The sequence below is a fragment of the Terrapene carolina genome, unplaced genomic scaffold (genome assembly GCF_002925995.2).
Source record: "Terrapene carolina triunguis isolate 2854851 unplaced genomic scaffold, T_m_triunguis-2.0 Scaffold23, whole genome shotgun sequence".
Lineage (NCBI taxonomy): Eukaryota > Metazoa > Chordata > Testudines > Emydidae > Terrapene > Terrapene triunguis.
The window spans coordinates 25,436,066-25,456,982 of record NW_020664374.1 but is presented as its reverse complement, the minus strand read 5'-3'; the positions used below and the strand labels follow the sequence as shown (position 1 = coordinate 25,456,982).

Here is a 20,917-nt window from a genome sequence, read left to right as displayed (position 1 = left end):
CAGAAGCACCTTCATGTTAACACATCGGCAGAATATCAGTGACCATATTATAGAGCATAGGAAGACCCTGACCCTGAGGCCACTGCCCTTACTGATATGTCATAGCAGGATTAATGCAACTCAGATGTGTATTTCCACAACACAATGATGTGCATTGCTCAATGGCTGGAATTTGAATGCTAGACAAATTCAGACTGAAAATAAGGAGCAAAATGTTAACAGTAAAGGTAGTTAACCATTTGAAACAACTTACCAAGGATTGTGGTGGATTCTCCATCACTGACAATATTTAAATCCAGATGGGACATTTTTCTAAAAGATATGTTGTAGTTCAAACAGGAATTAATTAATGGAAATTCTAGGGCCTCTAAGGTCAGACTAGATGATCACTGTGGTCCTTTCTGGCTTTATAATATATGAATAATTAATAATCTACCTTTTTACCACCCATCTACAGTCTTGAATCTTTAAGTTCTTCCTATCGTGGATCTGCCCCAAAATAAAAATTGCACTCGGTGGTTACCAAAAAGCTTCAAGTTCAGGTTATGATAAGTACACAAATCTGGATGTCTGTTCTAACTGTTTAGGCCTCTAGATCTGGCAAAAGTGGGCTGAAAATTTCATGAGAATAAGATCACTTCTCACTTCCTGTTTTCATTCAGAAGTAGAACCTCCCCTTATCTGAATATTTCAGAACCCCCAAAATGTTAGGTTTAAATTTGATCCTGGTAATGGTTGAAGATTCTAGATTGTGGGACAAGTTGGTTAATTTGTCTGAATCTATTTGCCCATCCCAACTAGAAACGTATTTATCTGGGCAGTTGTTATTCCCAATCTGAACCTGAAATTCAAAATTGAATCTAGACCTTCAAAGCAACTCAAATTATTATACAAACTATAGGGTTATACCTAGTAGATTGTTGGGTATGCATTAACTCAGGTGAAGGCAGGTCACAAATATTCTTATTAATTGACACATTTGTAAACTGCTTCAGTGTCTTTACGATGCATTGGGTCAACCTTAAAAAAGCTCTTGCTAGCAATTACTTCATGGAGCTATTTTGCTTAGCCTTATCATAACCAAGTCTGTCTTGTATACCTGAACAAGAATGGCAATGTTTGACATGTATGTTACATAAGAACGGCCCTACTGGGTCAGACCAAAGGTCCATCTAGCCCAGTATCCTGTCTTCCGACAGTGGCCAGTGCCAGGTGCCCCAGAGGGAATGAACAGAACAGGTAATCATCAAGTGATCCACCCCTGTCGTTCATTCCCAGCTTCTGTCAAACAGAGGCTAGGACTCCATTCCTGCCCATCCTGGCTAATAGCCATGGATGGACCTATCCTCCATGAATTTATGATTGGTGTTGGTCCTGCTTTGAGCAGGGGATTGGACTAGATGACCTCCTGAGGTCTTTTCCAACTCTAATATTCTATGATTCTATGATCTAGTTCTTTTTTGAACCCTGTTATGGTCTTGGCCTTCACAACAACCTCTAACAAGGAGTTCCACAGGTTGACTGTGCATTGTGTGAAGAAATACTTCCTTTAGTTTGTTTTAAACCTGCTGCCTATTAATTTCATTTGGTGACCCCTAGTTCTTGTGTTATGAGAAGTAGTAAACAACACTTCCTTATCTACTTTCTCTACATCAGTCATGATTTTATAGACCTCAATCATATCTCCCCTTAGCCGTCTCTTTTCCAATATGAAAACTCCCAGTCTTATTCATCTCTCCTCATATATAAGCCATTCCATACCCCTAATAATTTTTGTTGCCCTTTTCTAAACGTTTTCCAATTCCAATACATCTTTTTTGAGATGGGGTGCCCACATCTGCACACAGTATTCAAGATGTGGGTGTACCATGGATTTATATAGAGGCAACATGATATTTTCTGTCCTATTAACTATCCCTTTCTTAATTATTCCCAGCATTCTGTTTGCTTTTTTGACTGCTGCTGCACTTTGAGTTGATGTTTTCAGAGAACTATTCACAATAACTCCAAGATCTTTTTTGAGTTGTAACAGCTAATGTAGACCTCATCATTTTATATGTATAATTGGGATTATGCTTTCCAATGTGCATTACTTTGCATTTATCAACATTAAATTTCAAAGGCCATTTTAGTCTTTAAGGTGCCACAGGACTCTTTGTTGCTTTTTACAGATCCAGACTAACACGGCTACCCCTCTGATAACCATGGGCCATTTTGTTGCCCAGTCACCCGGTTTTGAGAGATCCTTTTGTAGCTCTTCACAGTCTGCCTGGGTCTTAACTATCTTTAGTAATTTTGTATCATCTGCAAATTTTGCCACTTCACTGTTTACCCCTTTTTCCAGATCATTTATGAATATGTTGAATAGGACTGGTCCCAGAACAGGCTCCTGGGGGACACCACTATTTACCTCTCTCCATTCTGAAAACTGACCATTTATATCTGCCCTTTGTTTCCTATCTTTTAATCAGTTACCAATCCATGAGAGCACCTTCCCTCTTATCCCGTGGCAGCTTACTTTGCATAAGAGCCTTTGGTGAGGCACCTTGTCAAAGGCTTTCTGAAAATCTAAGTACACTATATCCACTGGATCCCCTTGGTCCACATGCTTGTTGACCCCCTCAAAAAATTATAGTAGATTGCTGAGGCATGATTTCCCTTTACTAAAACCATGTCGACTCTTCCTCAATAAATTATGTTCATCTATATGTCTGACAATATTGTTCTTTATTATAGTTTGGCCCAGTTTGCCCGCTACTGAAGTCAGGCTTACAGGCCTGTAATTGCTGGGATCACCTCTGGAGCCCTTTTTAAAAATTGGTGTCACATTAGCTATCCTCCAGTCATTTGGTACAGAAGCTGATTTAAATGATAGGTTACAGACTACAGTTAGTAGTTCTGTAATTTCACATTTGAGTTCCTTCAGAACTCTTGGGTGAATACCATCTGGTCTTCGTGACTTATTGCTGTTTAATTTATCAATTTGTTCCAAAACCTCCTGTAATGACACCTCAATCTGGGACAGTTCCTCAGATCTGTCACCTAAAAACAATGGCTCTCCCTCACATCCTCAGCCGTTAAGACCGATGCAAAGAATTCATGTAGTTTCTCTGCAATGGCCTTATCGTCCTTGAGTGCTCCTTTAGCACCTCGATCATCCAGTGGCCCCACTGGTTGTTTAGCAGGCTTCCTGCTTCTGATGTACTTAAAAAAAAAATGGCTATTACTTTTTGAGTCTTTGGCTAACTGTTCCTCAAATTCTTTTTGGGCCTTCCTAATTGCATTTTTACACTTCATTTGCCAGTGTTTATGCTCCTTTCAATTTTCCTCACTAGGATTTAACTTCCACTTTTTAAAGGATGCCTTTTTGCCTCTCACTGCTTCTTTAACTTTGTTGTTTAGCCACGGTGGCTCTTTTTTTGGTTCTCTTACTATGTATTTTAATTTGATGTATACATTTAAGCTGAGCCTCTGTTATGGTGTCTTTAAAAAGTTTCCACACAGCTTGCAGAAATTTCACTTTTGGCACTGTACCCTTTAAATTCTGTTTAACTAACCTCCTCATTTTTGTGTAGTTCCCCTTTCTGAAATTAAATGCTATAGTCTTAGGCCGCTGTGGTGTTTTTCCTGCCACAGGGATATTAAATTTTATTATATTATGATCACTATTACCAAGCGGTCCAGCTATATTCACCTCTTCTACCAGATCCTGTGCTCCACTTCGGACTAAATCAAGAATTGCCTCTCCTCTGGTGGGCTCCAGGACCAACTGCTCCACAAAGCTGTCATTTAAGGTGTCAAGAAACTTTCTTTCTGTATCCCGTCCTGAGGTGACATGTACCCAGTCAATATGAGGATAATTGAAATCCCCCATTATTATTGAGGTTTTTTTAATTTTAATAGCCTCTCTAATCTCCATGAGCATTTCACAGTCACTATCACCATCCTGGTCAGGTGGTCGGTAATATATCAGGTGGTCGGTAATATCCAGGAGGTGTTTATTTAAACAAGCCACAAAAATTCTTTTTCTCAATGTTCACAATTGTCCAAGAAAATACTATCTTCGAGCACAGCAACAAAAAAACAAATTATATAAGAAAGCTTGCTTTAACATAACTAGGGCCATACAATAAAACAGAGGGACTCTAGTAGTACACGTGGTTTAGGTTCCAAAGCTCAAATGCTCAGGATTTATGAGATGCTATAAAAATTATAAGATATTTGCATAAGAGGATACTGAGGCCCGGCCTACACTACAGAGTTAGGTTGACATAAGGTAGCTTATGTCAACCTAACTCTGTCAGTGTCTACATTACAATGATGCCCTGGCCGATGTAAGTCACCCACGACATCAACTTAAAAACTCCACCTCACTGAGAGGCATAGCACTTAGGTCGATATAGTTAGGGCAACACAATGTCCGTGTAGACACTGCATTACTTACATCGCCAGTTGGCTGTCAGATATAGATTAAATCTCAGGAAAAACTTCTTAGCTGTAAGAACAGTAGGACAATGGAACAGACTGCCTAGGGAGGTTGTGGAAGCTCCTTCACTGGAGATTTTCAAAAGGAGGCTAGATAGCCATCTGTCTTGGATGGTTTAGACACAAATCCTGCATCGTGGCAGGGGGTTAGACTAGATGACCTTTGTGGTCCCTTCTAACCTTATGGTTCTATGATTCTATGATTATGACCAGGGCAGCATTTTTGATATAATTTTTTTGAGCTTTCAAGATCAGCAAGCTAGTACCTGGGTCCTGTAGGGACTCTACTGGAAGGGTGTGGAACTGTGGAATATACATTGTCAGGGGCAAGCACTTATATTAAACTTGTGAAAGTCAAAGATGGATCAAGGAGGCTTTGGCATATCCATTATCCTACGGGAGGGTGGCAAGCCTGGCCTCAGCCCAGGGGAGGCTTTGAGCGCATACATGGCAATAAGACTGCAAAGGGATGGGCCCCTCTTTATGCAGTGACGGGAGTCCCCTCACAACATATCCGTTTGTTATGGTGTTGAGACAGGGACTGACGAGGCTGAGGTTTCCAGCCCATGAATTTGGTTCCCATGCATTCAGGTTTGGGAAGATAACAGCAGTGACACAGCCAGGTATGGGAGCTGGGGCAATTCAAGCAATTGGTTATTGGCATTTGAAAGCATATAGAATGTATGCGAGACCCCAGTGGAGAGTCGGCATAAATTTTGTGTTGTGTTCTTATTCCAGATGTGGGAAGATGGGCCATGCAGATGGTGGCGTGGATCTGTGGGCACAGTATTGTTCACTGGGTGCATAAGCGGACATTCAGGTTGCCTGAGGATTCACAGCTGGGGCTCAGTGATGATGCAATCCTGAGCTGGCACAGAACAAGGGGCATGTTACAGGACCAGTTGATGTCACTTCTATACACTGTGGGGGCTCATCAGTAGGCACCATATATAATAGTGGTGTACCGTGGAGAAAATGATTTAGGGATTTGTAAAGGGGTAGCCTTAATGCTCAGAGTTTAAGAGGGACTTGAGGCAGATCCTGGAACTTTTTCCAGGAGTAAAAACTGTGTGGTGAAACGTCCTTCAATGCAGGGTGTGGCAGAGAGCTGTGAAGCCCCCTCCCACCCACAGTTTGATAAAACTAGGAGGTATATCAGTAGGGACATGGCCAAATTCATGGGGATCATAAGGGAGGTTGGTAATTTTGCATCCTGACATAGCATATGGGGCAACAGAATTATTCAGGGGTAATGGAATTCACCTGTCAGACTTGGCCACAGACACATTTTTGGCTGATATTAAAGGGGGCAGTGAGAGATGTCTGGGAACCCTGCTGGGTATGTGGGGGAGGCAGTCAATCTAATTGCTGGTGCCTCCTTGTGGTGGATGTCCAGTGCAGGTACTCTGAAGGGAGGGGATACAGAGATCACATGGATGGTTTGGTAAAGCATTTAAAGAAGGTGTTTGTTAAAGGAGCAGAATAGGGAGATGTTCAGGGCACCTATGACTGACACAGCAGGGAGCCAAACACCCCCTCCTCTATAGCCCACCTTAATCCTCATTTGGGCTGTCTGGGGACCAAGATAGAAGGGGCGGGGGGCTGACGGAAGTCCCCAAGTAGATATTGAAATGATTATGGAGTTACCTGCACTGTACTCTTTAATCTGCCGGGTTCTTCCAGACATCTAATAAGAACGTTGTGGCATAATTAAGCCATACCCAGTGTCTCCTGTCCTCCTTCTGGTATAGCCAGACAACAAGGAAAATAATGTAAACGGGTATCATAGTAACAAGTTGTTGCAAGAAGAGGGATGCAGAGTTTGAAAAGAGAATACTGAGTATTGATTGCTATCACAGAAATAATATAAGTTGTAATTCAAGCACAAACTCTTACAAGTACGTACACAGCATCATGACAATGTATAAAGTTCTTGTCTGTCTACACAAAAGACTATTTTTTCTTAGCAGCTGTACGTTAATGAGTCACCGTGCAGTAATAATGAACAAAAAGTTGATCATCTAGAGAGACAGACTTGATCCTGGAAAGGCAAGTTTTTTTTATAAAAAATCTGAGAATTCTTTAGAAATATATTCATTCAACAATAGTGCAATCTAGCAAACACAATAGATAACAGCGTGATGGAATATCCACTGTAAGCCTTTATTTTCTACAGCTTTCAACTTCCTCAGGGTTGCAACGCAGAATACATGTCACAACACATGAAAGTACTTTTGTATATAAGATAAAATCTGTTTACTTTTTTTACACGTATAAGGCTGATACAAAATAATGGGTGGTATGCATCATTACTCTATAGGTCTAGCAGTCTTCTCAATGCTACTAATGTGATAGTGATCAAAGAAGATAGCCACAGGGACAGCAAGCCTTCTCCTCCACTTCCAGCCCAATCTGGTGACCTCTCCATCTTGCCTCCAGGAAGCATTAACTTGGTGGAAGGTATCTATAGCCTGCATGTTTGAAGCAGATTAATTGAATATAGCAAAAGGTATTGCAAAATGTTGATGATGCTGTGCATGTTTCTTATGGCTGGCAGCATTTACTGAAGGGCAAAGGTGAGGGCTAGAATGGGAAGTTGGAGAGGATTGATGTTGCAAGCATAGGAGAGGGGATTAAGAGGATGTGTGTGTGTGCGTGCACACATGCACACAAGCACCAATCTTTAGCTCCTGAAGGGAAGGGAAGGGAAGGGAGTCAGACTGGCAAAGAACTGCCCTCAACAAAGTGGGAGGAGGCATTCCATTTGGGATCAGATTATTCGCTTTTGCTAGCACATCCTTTTGGGAGGCTGCCCAAACCATGTATCTAAACATTTATATATAGTACTTCACTTATCACCATATCTCTATACTCACAATTCAGTATCCCAGTTGCTCTATTTTTTCTGCAAGCTGAGAAATTTCTTTTCCTCACTGTTTACATAAGGATCAGGGGTACAGAACTAGGATAGGATACCAGCAGAGGAGAGGAGAGCAGTTGCAAAGGGCAAAGCAAATGGTAAACCCTGGGCCACTCCACCCCTTCTTCCTATGTCTGGGATTTGAGGAAAGCTGTATGTAGTTTTTCTAAAGCTCACCTTCCTTACTTGCCTGTTTATCTGTTCTTCATGCTCTGATAGCCCCTACGTGCATTTCTGATGGCCCAGGGACTTGTCAACCATCAGTTTCTGTTCTTTGATTCTGTTGCTCTTAACAACAACAAGAGGCAACCTCCTTCCAGAGGTCATGAGAAAATTCTTTCCAGTGATTCCCTCCCTTCCTCCCCAGCAATTTAGCTCCTCTTCTACTCTGTGATAGGACTTTATTCACTAATGGATCATTGAGCCTTTGTCCCCCAAGACATATGGCAAGTAGAGGACCACAAATGTCAGAGCAAGAATGGATGTGGTAAGAGGGAAACTCTTAAGACTATTTGTGACATGCAGTTGGGAGTAGGCGCCTACTAACACCATTTATGTGATTCAAGTATTGCCAAAGCAATATATCGGATGGAGAGAGAGGACAAGCTGCATTCCGACTTACATATTAGTTCCATGGAGGAGTAAGTGTGCAAGGAATTTGAAGTCAAAGTCAAGATCTCTTCCTGAGTTATGAATACTCCTTAAATAAGAACTCATTTGCTATCGTCAGAAATGTGATTTCTCTACCACCGTCATTTTTGAGCTTTAGAACTCAAAGAGTTGGGTTATTTGCTTTAAACTTTTCAAAAAGTTTCACTTGTAGCACAGTGTTTTTCCTTGCTCCATACAGTACTCAAAACAGTGCAAGTAGTCACACTATGGTCATGAGTGTATCACTATGCGTCCCCTTTGCCTTAACTGAGCTGCTCAGTACAGCCCTAAAGTAAGCTTAGCATCATTGTGGAATTGTTTTAGAGACCCTTTGAACAAGAACAAAGAATCTCAAAATACACACACACACACACACACACATCATTACTGCATATTCCAATGTCTTTCTTGGCAAAAATTACATACAAGCCTACATATGCCTCTCCAGATTCTACAGCTCACTCTGCCTCCTGGCACCACCTACAGGACAGCAGCGCAGAATGTTCTAGTAGTTTCAGTGGTGATGGCAGTAACAGAGCTGTCATGATGGTGTGGTTTTTCCTAGCTATTTCAACAGTGACAGCTTTGGAAGAGCTGCTAGAACCTTATTGAATTTTTCTGCACTGCTTCACCTCAAAATCTCAGATATTTTTTGTAAACTTATGTTGTTAAGACCATTAGTTCATAACATGAGAATTTAGGAGAGGAGGCATTCACTTAGTAATTCACTGTTTTGTGTTTTATTGTTTTGCCTCACATTACATTCTCTAATAAGGTCACTGAAGTACTGTATATATTAACTTTTGGGGTCCAACTTTACAAACTCTTATTGTTGGGTATAGAGCATATTATCATAATAAGGCCCACTGATTTTAAATGCTAATAGGCTTTATACCTGACAATAAAAGATTTCAGGATTTGGGCAAAAAGGCCATATTTATCTGCCCTCTATCCACCCACACAGAACTCCTGTTGATATCCAGCAGAGTTTGTGGGTGTTTCAAGAGTAGCATTTCATCCCAAGTAAATTATATGAAGTTCTTAACCATCATAAACAAAATCTGTTTAAAAAGGTGCATTAATACAGGCTACCAGGATACAAAAATAATAGTTTTCTAGGAGTTTTAATGTTTACCACATACAGTGGCTCATGATAAAAAACAAGCCTTTACCTATAATTACCACAGTGTTATGTGAAAATAAGTGTGCTTCCCCTCTGCAAGCAGGGTTTTTTAATTTGCATCATTTTAATTTATCTGTAAAATTAATTCTATATTGAAAAGATAAGTGGGTGGCCAGATGGTCTCTATTTTCTCTGTGGGCTGGAAACAATACATCAGTATGACCTATCAGAAATGCAGAAAGAAGTGGAACATTCATCTCCAAAATAAGAAATAGAACTATGCTTGATTTTGTGATAATGGGGTTTAATACTACACGGTGCTGAGCACCTTTGGAAGGTACCCAGCATCCTAAGCTCCCAATGCAGGACTGAGCCAGTGACAGTTATAGAAGGGTGCATATACTGTAAACTTTTTAATGAGTTTGCTTTGATTGCATTTAAACCCATTTTTAATTCACTTTATGAAAATATTCTAGTTAATTAGTTATTGGCAAAACATTTTGCAAAAATCAGTCTGTACAAAGGTAATATTGGAGAAAACGTGTAGAAAATAAATTCTGAATTTGTAAACAAACAATCACACTAGAAACCTCATTCTCATAGTTATGCACATCCAAGCAGGGAACTGTAACATGACTGATATGTCCAATAAAAACTAATCAATATGCTTCACATTTTGAATATAAATCTACAAACTAAAATTATAAATTATACAGCAAATAATTTTGAATATTGAATACTTTCAAGAAAAACCTAAGTTACTCATGAAACGTTCACGATCAGGGGGAAAAAAGACCAAAATCACTGAAAACATTATGTGCTGTGGATGGTAGCATAAAGGTTCAATAATTCTACTGTGTTTCACTGTATTCAAGCATAAATTTTGTTTTAAAAGTACCTTATAACACATGCGTAAAGACCGCTGTCTTGCACCACTGTTGGCCGAAACCAAATAGAATCCTCTTCTTTACTCATTCTAGTTCCATCAAAAGCTATAGGTTCCTCAAAATCTCCAGGTCCAGAGCTTTTGTACCACATCAAACTAAGGCCAGCACTTTGTGCTAGAGAGTAATTTGCTCTGATATAGCCATAAAATAATGCACATTTTATACGAACAGGCTCTCCCACTAGAACTTGATACTTCTTGTAATCCACCGACCAGTCAGTGCATCCATCAGCTAAAAGAAAAGAAAAAGAGAAATAAATGTGTGTGTATATACAGACTGTATATATAAACTGTATATATAAACAGAGGCTTCAGCCAACTAAATACAGTAGCAGCCTAATAGCAGAGCTGCAGTTTAAAGTTACACAGCTGGGGTAAAAACACTCTATCTTACACCATTCCCATTGAAACATCTAGCAGCACTATTAATTTTTAAGTACCATGCAAAACTAGCCTTTTTTTTTCTTTTTTGCTATTAACACCATTTTTCTACTATGTAGAAAAGAGTTATCAGATGAACTTAAGGTAAATCTTGATAATTCCTATGATTTATATGCAATTATTATTTTTCTCTACTGTGTAACTTTAAAGTGAATTATTATAAAATATTGAAATTAAATTAGTGTAACATGGTGGCCATCTGCCACAGAAGGTGTCATAATAAGTGAATTGTATTAATCAAATTCCTTCAAGGTAACAATGTAAATGAAAGAAGGGAATTATTCAGTCTCAGATGATGTTAGGACAAGGAGCAGTGGCCTGAAGCTAAGAAAGGAAAAGTTTAAGTTAGATCTTAGGAAAAAAAAAGTTCTTAACAGTATTGATGATTGTGCAGCAGGACAGAATATTAGGAAAAAATGATTCAAGGCATCCTCACTTGATAAATGAAGGAACAGGTTAGATAAAATGTTACTAGGAAATCCTGAGCTTTCAGTGCTACAAAATGCTGGGGATGAGATAGTATGACCTGTGTTTGGTATTTTACTGTTCTTGCTACCAGTAATTCTGTACTTCAGTTTTCATAAAATGCTAGGCACAAACTAAATTCTCAGTCAAGGTTAATGCTATCCAATCATAACTGCAACATAGATGAACAAAGTAACTCTTCAGGACAGGATCTATCAATTAGACTTGCTCAAAAAAGAGGGGGTTTTGGTTTGTTTTTATTTTCATGGGAAATGTTGACTTTCTACCAAAAAAACCTCTCAAACTTTATAAAAAATCGTATTCCAATAAAAAATCAAAAAACTTTCAAGGTGAACAGACACTTGCAAATAACTGTGTACTCAAAAACCCAATTTTTATCACAAAAACCTTTTGTCAGAAAATGTACAACTAGCCTTACTATCTATTGCTATGTATTTGTACAATGCCAGACTCTTTTTTTTTTTAATTGGGGAGAAAAGCCTTTTAAAAAAATCATTTTTAAGAGTCCACAGATAAGTAATATAATATACATATTTTTTATAAATGTAAAGGAGTATATATTACATATAGTCAAACGTTATGATGACATGAATATATAAAGTATAACATAGTAGTATAACTGCTGCCCAACATTGTCAATACAGTACAGGACAATATTAGAATCAGGGTGTGTAAGAAATGGCCGTCCATATAGTGAAATATTCCATATTGTTCGTGGATTAATTAGTTTCCTTATTTAATTTTGGGGGAGGCCAGAGGGTGTTCCATTTTCAAATAACCCAAAGTGTCCATCCCCCCCCCCCCCCCCCCCCCCCGCCAAAAAAAATCATCCCTGACAGAGGCCTAGATCAGGCAAGATTCAGTATTGCAGAAGAGATGAGTTTGCGATACAATACACACATGTATTTTTTTTTTAAAGTCCCATATCTTGGAAATCTGCAGGGGTTGGAATGGGAGCTTTATACAATTTAGAGGGGGCATATGCCCAGTTTTCCAGCAGGGCCCCAGCGTTCTTAACAGTATTGGTGATTTTAGAATGAATTTCCATTTCTGATAATTCCAGTCTTTACCTTACTGAGCACCATAAATCTGTCGGCTTGGAAACCCAGAAATAATCAATAAATTAAAATGCATCTTTAAGCAGTGTTAACTCCATTATATAAGTTATTAGGTAACAGCTTCCTCATGTTAGTTCATTATCAGATTGTAATTTTGACCTTTACTATTTAATTTAGTTTGTATGCTTTTGGTTTATAATGCCACTTAATTAGCCTTGGTTTCTCTCTCAGGACCTTCAATTTTAGTGACACCAGATCCCTTGAACACGATGAATCCATGGAAACATACTATGGAAGAATACCTATTCCACTATATATTTTTGTTTGTGTTAAATGGAGGATCAGCTATGCAGAACACTTAACCTTGATTTATTTCAGTTTAGAATTCCCCATGGAAAAAATACCAAGACAATACATGTATTTGTGTCACTTGCAATCTAGTTTAGTGAACTTAGTCAAATGTGTTGGAAGGCATAATACACTCATGTGCAAAAAGAAGAGTTAACTATTACATGAATGAATGCTTTTAAAATTCAAGAGATGTAGTATTAAAGGAGTATTAAAAATAAATTGGCTGTACAAATATTCTACTTGCAATGAAGCTCAGTGAAACTATTACTGCATATATAAAAATGATGATATTTCTATGACAACAAACAAAACCTGAAAATCTTAAATGCAGACAGTTTTTCTGTATTTTGCTCTATCGCTGTTTGCTGTAAAGCACAAATATTATTTAAGTATTTATTATTTACACTGTAATATAACTACAGATTTATATTTGGTAGTTTTACTGTAATTTTGGAAATAACAGATGGTACTAAATGCACCATGACCAGAGCATGTTACACCAATTTTCTGAAAAGTGTACTAACTTCCTGTTAGTTTCTGGATTTGATTCAGCTTCTTGGTGTTGAAGTTTTACGTGGCTTGAGTTCTGGCTACTTGAGAAAATAGCTCTTTATATATGTCACAACAACTGGGACTAGCTAGGATGCTTCTTCTGATTGTACCTAGATTTGAACATCTGGCGGTTAGGAGTCAAAGCTCCCAGCTTTGAGACTTATTTCCCCCACTGGTCTGAAATAGCCTGTCTGTTGAAATTCAGAGCACAATGTAAAACCCAGCCATTCCATCGGGCTCTGAGAGTAGAGCCCAATTCCACTTTGCCAGTTGAGGTGAGCAAAACTTGAAAATAAATCCTTAGAATTTCAGTGGAAATTTACAGTTAAAAATCCAAAACCAATCACACACTCCTATATGTTTTGGATCTTGGTTAGATTCAAAAAGAGAATGGGGAATACCTTCCAGTTTGAACGTAATCAAAATCAACTCACAGCTCTTCTCAAAATGTCTGCACTATCTGAGTCTAATTCCAATCTTATTCCTAGCCCTGACTGAGCCTCAAGTCAAAACTCAGATGAGAATGACTGTGGTCCTGAAGAAAAGGCATGGGGCCTACAGGAATCTTAGGTTCTGCTCCTCTCTCTGCCACAGACTTGGACAAGTCTTTTAATCTACCTGTTCCTCAGTTCCAATATGTAAAATGGGATAATGATAGTTACCATTCTTTGTAAAAAGAGCTTTGAGATCTCTTGATCTATACATGCTAAGATTCATTGCTGAGTTTACCAATAAACCAGATTAGAAATCAGATCACCACCTCATGAGGTTATTTCTGTTTACAGTAAACTTAATGCTACCAGAATATGCCATATTCAAAGGAGAGGAGCATTACTGAAAAATGCCTTGCCATTTCAGAATTTTTTTAAGCAGACAAAAAATGCTAAAATTTTAATTCCCTTCAAAAACAGGCACCTTAGTGCCTGGGTGATATCACCAGTTTATCATTTTCTCTCTTTCTTGCCTTGTTTTACTGGAAAATGCAATAACAAATTTGGACGCTGATTTGTCTATAAGATTTTGTGCTGTACGGCTGTATAGTCCCACTTTGTACAAAGACTCAAGAAGAGATCCTAACTGAGTGAAGTTTAAACTTGAAGAGATAGCATATTGCCTGCAAAGCAATTTTCAAAATGTAGCATTTTTCAAAGTTTCCTGATGGATTAACCATAATTCCCATCAACAAAAAAACAAAACAAAATGAAACTCTTCCTCATATTTTGAGTTGATAACAGGTTCACCACTAGAGGCAATATGTCAGAGTTTTGTTGTCGAACAGCATCATAGAGTTAGTGGTTGCAGAAACACATGCATATAATGTACTGACACCAGGGGATCAGTATTTTTACAGCCAACAAAAAACACCTAGATTTTTCTTTAAAAAGCAACAGAGAGTCCTGTGGCACCTTTAAGACTAACAGATGTATTGGAGCATAAGCTTTCGTGGGTGACTCTCTGTTGCTTTTTACAGATCCAGACTAACACGGCTACCCCTCTGATACTAGATTTTTCCTATGCAGATTGATCCTTTCTGAAATCAATGAATTATTTATATTTAATCTTCCTCTACTGAAAAATGCTCTGACTTGTCACTGGACAGTTAAAGAACATAAGACAATTTTAGGACTTGTCTTTTGAGAAAAGCAACTGGAATAGCTCCCAGTATGGACACGTTTATTCTGAAATAAGAATGTCTACACACAAACTATTCCAGCATAGCTATCATGCTTTAAATTCATACCATACCTTAATCCAAAATAACTGTGAAGCATAGACAAGCTCTTAGGTTTCCAAAAACGTTGTGTATATATCTATAGACACATATAAATGCATCACGTCAAAGTGTAGCTTCTGAATTTACATACTTTTGATACATAGAGACTGATTACCTGCGTGGTAATCTAAAGTGGTTGTCAAAAGTTTATTATTAGAATATAATCCCCGAGAAAACTACAGGCCAGTTCAGAGACAAAAAATGAACAAACAAAGCACACATTTGGATAAATTTAAATATAGCCACTACTATTCTCAACACAGGTAAAAGTAGTAAGAGAATCCCACTAATATTGTCATGTCCCCTCATACACTCCACCTTTTTCCTATCAAAAGTTCATATTAAAAAGATGTTTGGTTGTTTTAATAGAGTTAAACTATAAGTAAATAATTTCCCAAACACATTAACAACCCAGGAAAATATGCATAATGGAATCAGAATTCACCCCATTGTAAAATTCAGTTGGTTACTGATGATGCATTAAGGTACAGAGCTGTAGAATCACGGTCAACACTAAGCTTAAGGAAATATATTTGTCCCTTTTTCATCTGTGCTTTTAATGTGTGTGAGTGTGTGTGAGAGAGAGAGAGAGAGAGAGAGAAAAAGAGAGAGCACTGTTCTGATTTTGTTCTTTCTTACACCAATTTTACACCAGTTTAACTCTACCAACACTTCTATTCAAGTCAGTTGTAGCTGCATTAAGCTCATTTCAGCTGGGAGGGACTGTAAATATGTTAAACATAAGATGTGGGATACCCCACTCTGCTCAAGTGCAATACCAATAGGTCTGGATCCATGAAAAGGTGAAAATGGGTTTTTGACAGAAGGTTTAAAGCACTCATGCCAGGATGGAATTGTCTATCTGTTATTCCATTAGGGATTTTTTTTTTTTTTTTACTGGTACTGATAGTGATATTTTAGCAGGCAATCATCTATCTGTATTTGAGATATCATAGTGATAGGGTAATACAATAGATAAAGAAATATACACAGAGAAATAGACAAATATACTTAACAGATACTTAAAAAGGGGACTTGCTAAAATGCACAGCAAGAAAGATCTGATGAAGTACACTTACCATGACTAAGAGCAGCTGGAGGCATTTAAACAGATTAGAAAATCTGGCTAACAAAACAAAAAAAAGTTTTTCTTCTCCACTGAGAATTTGTACATACTTAGTTAAAGTAAAATAATTCTAGGTATATGAGGGTGAGATTCTTCTATGCAATTCACATGAGGTGACATAGGGTTGCCAATTTTGGTTGGATGTATTCCTGGAGATTTCAGCACATAACATATTCCTTAATTAAAGATTGATCTTTAATTCCTGGAGACTGCAGGCCAATCCTGGAGGGTTGGCAACCTTAGGTGACACCTTACATGAAGAATACTCTCACTGAAATCCATGGGAATTAATGTCCCGATGCACAAATAACTGCAGCACATAGGGATGTATTTTCAAAGGCACATGCCTAACTCCCATTGAAAAACTCAGTTGGAGTGAGGCACCCAACTGACATTTCTGTTTGAAAAAATATCCCATACTTAATAACTTCACTGGGACTTACTAAAGCACACACTTAAGTGCCTTCCTAAATAGGGATGGACTAAAGCAGATGCTTAAAGTTAAGCAGGTGCTTACATGCTTTGCTGAATCCCCTCCAAAGACACTACTCAGAAGAGTGATGCAGCATGCAGAATGCTATTTGTGCCACTGAGATATGTTCTCAATTTTGGCCCACTTCTGCTTTGATCATATGCTTTTCTCTTCTTTATCTTTCAATACACTTTGTAAAATCAGATCCAGTGTTACCCTTCTTTGTATATGACAACAATGATCACAGCATCACACAATCAATACATACATTCATGCTGGCAGAAAACAATTATGACAAATAAATATGTACTGAGAATTTTCTCAAGCTTGAGCCTTTCTCTGTCTATATTTCTATTATCACTCCATCAAGCAATCACATATTTATTTTATAAATTGAAAAATACTTGAATAATTCAACAGCCTTGAAATTTCAGTGCTGCATTCAACTGAGTGGCTGTACTCCCTGATCTCCATTTTAATATGCTGCAGTTATTGCTACTCATAATAGCACAATACAGGGACCATTCACTCAGTTATTTCCTCGAATGGCTTCAGAGTATGAAGTAAACCACACACTACATCACTGTCCTTATAATGAGATCGTTCTGGTGGATAAACAAACTCCCTGCAGGCCCTACCTACTGATAGAACCCAGTGAACCAAATATTTAACACTTCTAAGAGCATCCTCCCTGCCATTTTTCAAGATTGTATGCATCATTTTCAAGAGAAAATTTGATGCAGAGAAGTAGAAAATTGAGCTACTAACTTGTGGGTCCATTGCCACAACCTGGCATAGCAACAAAACCTCAATTCAATTTCTGGTTCTTGTGAAGTAATAGAGGTGCCCACGTTTCCAGTATGATTTCGGAAATCTAAATTCCTGTTATATACTACCAATTTAGGTATGCCATTATGTGAAAACCACACTTTCAAAGAGAAAGTTTCTAACAATAACCCACACTTCCTAAAACTGCATCTGCATTTTTTTTAAAAGATGTGTATTAAAAAAAGATGTCCCCCACCCCGATTTTTTTTTAACGCAGTGGGATTCTTTAACATGAAATCCATAAACTTTTAGGAATTCATGCTGGAACACTTTCACATTTAAAGCACATTATCTAATCAGCATTGTTATCACATAGCCAATTTTGGAAAGGTAAAACTAGCAGTATCCTGAGGCATCTCCTGTACCTTTTTCAGGTTGTTTCCTTTAGTTATTTCAATTAGAAAAAACAAACATTAAAAAAGGGAGGTGGAGGGAATGCTCTCAAAAGAATAGTGCTTGAACACAGTGTGCTCAACAAAATGCTTGAACCGATTAGCCATCCACCCACTTAATCTAGTGTCTGTGTTCTGATTATATTACAAATTCTGGATTGTTCTATTTTTTCTTACAGTATCATTCTAATTGATGGTAACAATAATAATCTCCTTCCCAAATGCAGGAAAATAGGGCTCAAAAATGTTACACACATTGATAGGTTTAGAATGAGAAAGGAATGTGATCAAGCTATTTTTTTTTTAAATAGATCATTGTGTTGTCATACTGAATTTTTTTAAAAAGTTTCAATATGAAATTGGAAACATGAAAAGAGTGATGTATCATTGATGCTAATAATTTAAAATGACAGTCATGTACATTTTATATATGATTTATTTCCTTTTGGATTAACATTGTTATCATAGCTTTGCCCATTAGTAGGCTTAGCACTTTCATTCCAAGTTCCTATTTTCATTTTGCTTCTATCTCAAAAATTACATTTTGGGTTGAAATTTCTCATGCTTTAGTTTCATTCCAAAAGTGTGTGTTGTTTATATTTTTAAGAGAGGTACATAAAAATTATTTTAGATATTTTCAGTTGTTAAGGAATGCTTCAGTTACATTTTCCCACACAATACCCCATTTTTCAGTCAGTTGAGTGTTTAAAACATTAGATTTGGCCCTTTAAGAGAACTAATGAGTGCATTTGCTATATGTAGGGGGAAGACAGGTGAAGAAATAAACCTGGTTATGAAAGAAAATTGTGAGTGTTTACAAACAGTTAATTTAAAATGCTTCATTCATTATTTTCCTTGACTCCCAAGTGAGGGACTAGAATGATCACAAGTGTGGATAGTTGATTGATTCAACTAGAACAGGAGAGAGGTGAAAAGACCTCTATGCCTAACATGTTTATAATCTATGCTCTACTCACTGAAGAATTTGGGTCTTTCACCCTGGACAAGCCCTGCTCAAGATCACATCTCTGAAACAGTAGCCCTCCTTAACTCATCACTTGTACCATGATTTATAAAATCGGAAAGCTCATGATAGAACAAACTAGATAAGTGATGAAAGCTATATCAGTCATCAGAGGGAAAACGGCAACATGCTAGAGTGCATAGGGTCTGAATACACTCCTCCCCTCAAACAGGTTTTTCCGTACCCAGAACTCCAACCCTACTCTGTGACACAGGCCAATAGTGTCTCTTCTTTGACATCCTTCCATAAGGTTCACTGTGATGCTCAGCAGTAAAGAGTCAATATTAATATATTTTAAGGAAAGAATTTCCTTGTTATTACCTCCACTGGCCTCCTACTTTGTGTAGTTGCATGTGCCTGTCTTGTTGGAATTGTATGTCTTCAGGTCAGGGACTGTCTGCATTTGGTATCCTATCACTGGTACTTAACAAATAATAAAGAACAAAACCCAACAGTTTCTGAGCTTTTTTTTTTTACTTTAAAATCTGAATTTGGATCCATGCCCACTGGAGAGTGACTAGAGGTAGCGATTTAAAGGGCCCGGGGCTCCGCTGCGGTAGCGGCAACTGGAGCCCCAGGCCCTGTAAATGGCCCCCGAGCCCTGGGGCTCCCAGCTGCCTCTGCAGCTGGTAGCTCTGGCAGTGATTTAAAGGCCCTGGGGCTCCCAGCTGCCCCTACCACAGCTGAAGCTAAATCAGGATGTAAAGGGCCCAGGGCTCTAAAGGCCCCGCCTCTTCTGGTTAAGGCCAAGCCCCTTCTGGTTGAGTCCCCGCCCCCTGCTCAGGACTCCAGCATACCGGTAAGTCCTTTAAGTTACTTTCACCCCGGGCAGGGAGATGGGTGAAAAAACATTTCACATGCCCTTCTGGAGAGTTAACCTAAAAGCTGTGCTCAACACACCTGGGAGATTAATCCTCCAGATAGATCACTTTAATGACTTCAAAGAAGTGAGTCAGAGAGATATAAGCCACAGAATTATTGCTGATATGAAATACATTTATGTCAGAGGATGATGTTTATTCAACTAAGAAAGTCAAAGTGCAAAAAGTTGGTAGTTCTAAAACTGTTCAATAATGTCATTAATATGTATATAGACATGCAGAGTGATTGTCTACAGTGGGCGTGGCCAACCTGAGCCTGAGAAGGAACCAGAATTTACCAATGTACATTGCCAAAGAGCCACAGTAATATGTCATCAGCCTCCCATCAGCTCCCGCCCCCCACTCCAAGTGCCTCCCGCCCACTGGCAGCCCCTCCAATCAGTGCCTCCCCCTCCCTCCCCGCACCTCCTGATCAGCTATTTCATGGCGTGCCGGGAGGCTCGGGGTGGAGGGGGAGAAGCGAGGGCATGGTAGGCTCACAGGAGGGGGTAGGAAGGGATGGGAGTGGGGGCAGGGCCTGTGGCAGAGCCAGGGATTGAGCAGTGAGCACCCCCCCGGCACATTGGAAAATTGGCGCCTGTAGCTCCAGCCCCAGAGTCGGTGCCTATACAAGGAGCCGCATATTAAGTTCTGATGAGATGCATGTGGCTCCAGAGCCACAGGTTGGCCACCCCTGGTCTACAGTAACATACAACATTGTATTAAATACACATTTATATTCCATAATTTATTTCCACTGTTACTGTATGAATGATAGCAATACTTGGTAAATACGTGAAAATATTAGTTTTACTAAAGTGTCAATCAAATCTTCAGTGGTACTATTTGTAAGCTCTCATTAAACTTGCATTAATTACTCAAAACTCCCTTTGACTTAACTGGGCTCATCTAATTATGGATAATAAGATTTGTCTCTGTGTTATATTTCACAGTGAGCCCTGCTGTACTCTAAATAAATAATTTTTTTGAATTCATGATATGTGTGAGGCAGGCATCTCAATCCACAATTATAGCTATTGGTATGTCTGTAACTATAGAGTCTCTACACATTGTCATATTTCATAGTATAGACAAATGCTATTGCGATACATACTGAAAAAGGTTATGAAAAAATATGTAACTCGTGGGACAAAATATTATGTGACTTTGCCAGAGCAAATATTCAAATGCTCTTAAGTGGTAACTGTGAAATGAGTGCATGTCTCTACTTTATTTGATTAACTGTGTGTGTGTTTGTACACATTGGGGCCTAGAAAGTAATTAAAGTTTTCATGGATAGAAACATGATGTCAATATTTGCATCAACATATTAATGTGAAATTTACAATGTTGTTATAAATTAGTTTTGAAAGGATTTGTGGTAATTATTAGTGTTATTTTATGCTCTCTACAAACATCTGAAAAGTA

At 38.4% G+C, this 20,917-nt stretch overlaps 1 protein-coding gene across 1 annotated transcript in view; it reads right to left on the bottom strand.

The window, feature by feature from the left end:
• Positions 1-15,891, bottom strand: part of LOC113406191 (interleukin-1 receptor accessory protein-like 1) — a 544,469-nt gene extending 528,578 nt beyond the window's left edge. Inside the window, exons 1-2 of the mRNA XM_026649368.1 lie at positions 15,867-15,891; positions 10,078-10,357 (exon numbers count right to left, since the gene is read on the bottom strand). Of these exons, the coding sequence (XP_026505153.1) occupies positions 10,078-10,357; positions 15,867-15,891 (305 nt within the window). The remainder of the gene's footprint in view (positions 1-10,077; positions 10,358-15,866) is intronic.
• Positions 15,892-20,917: the final 5,026 nt, after the last annotated feature.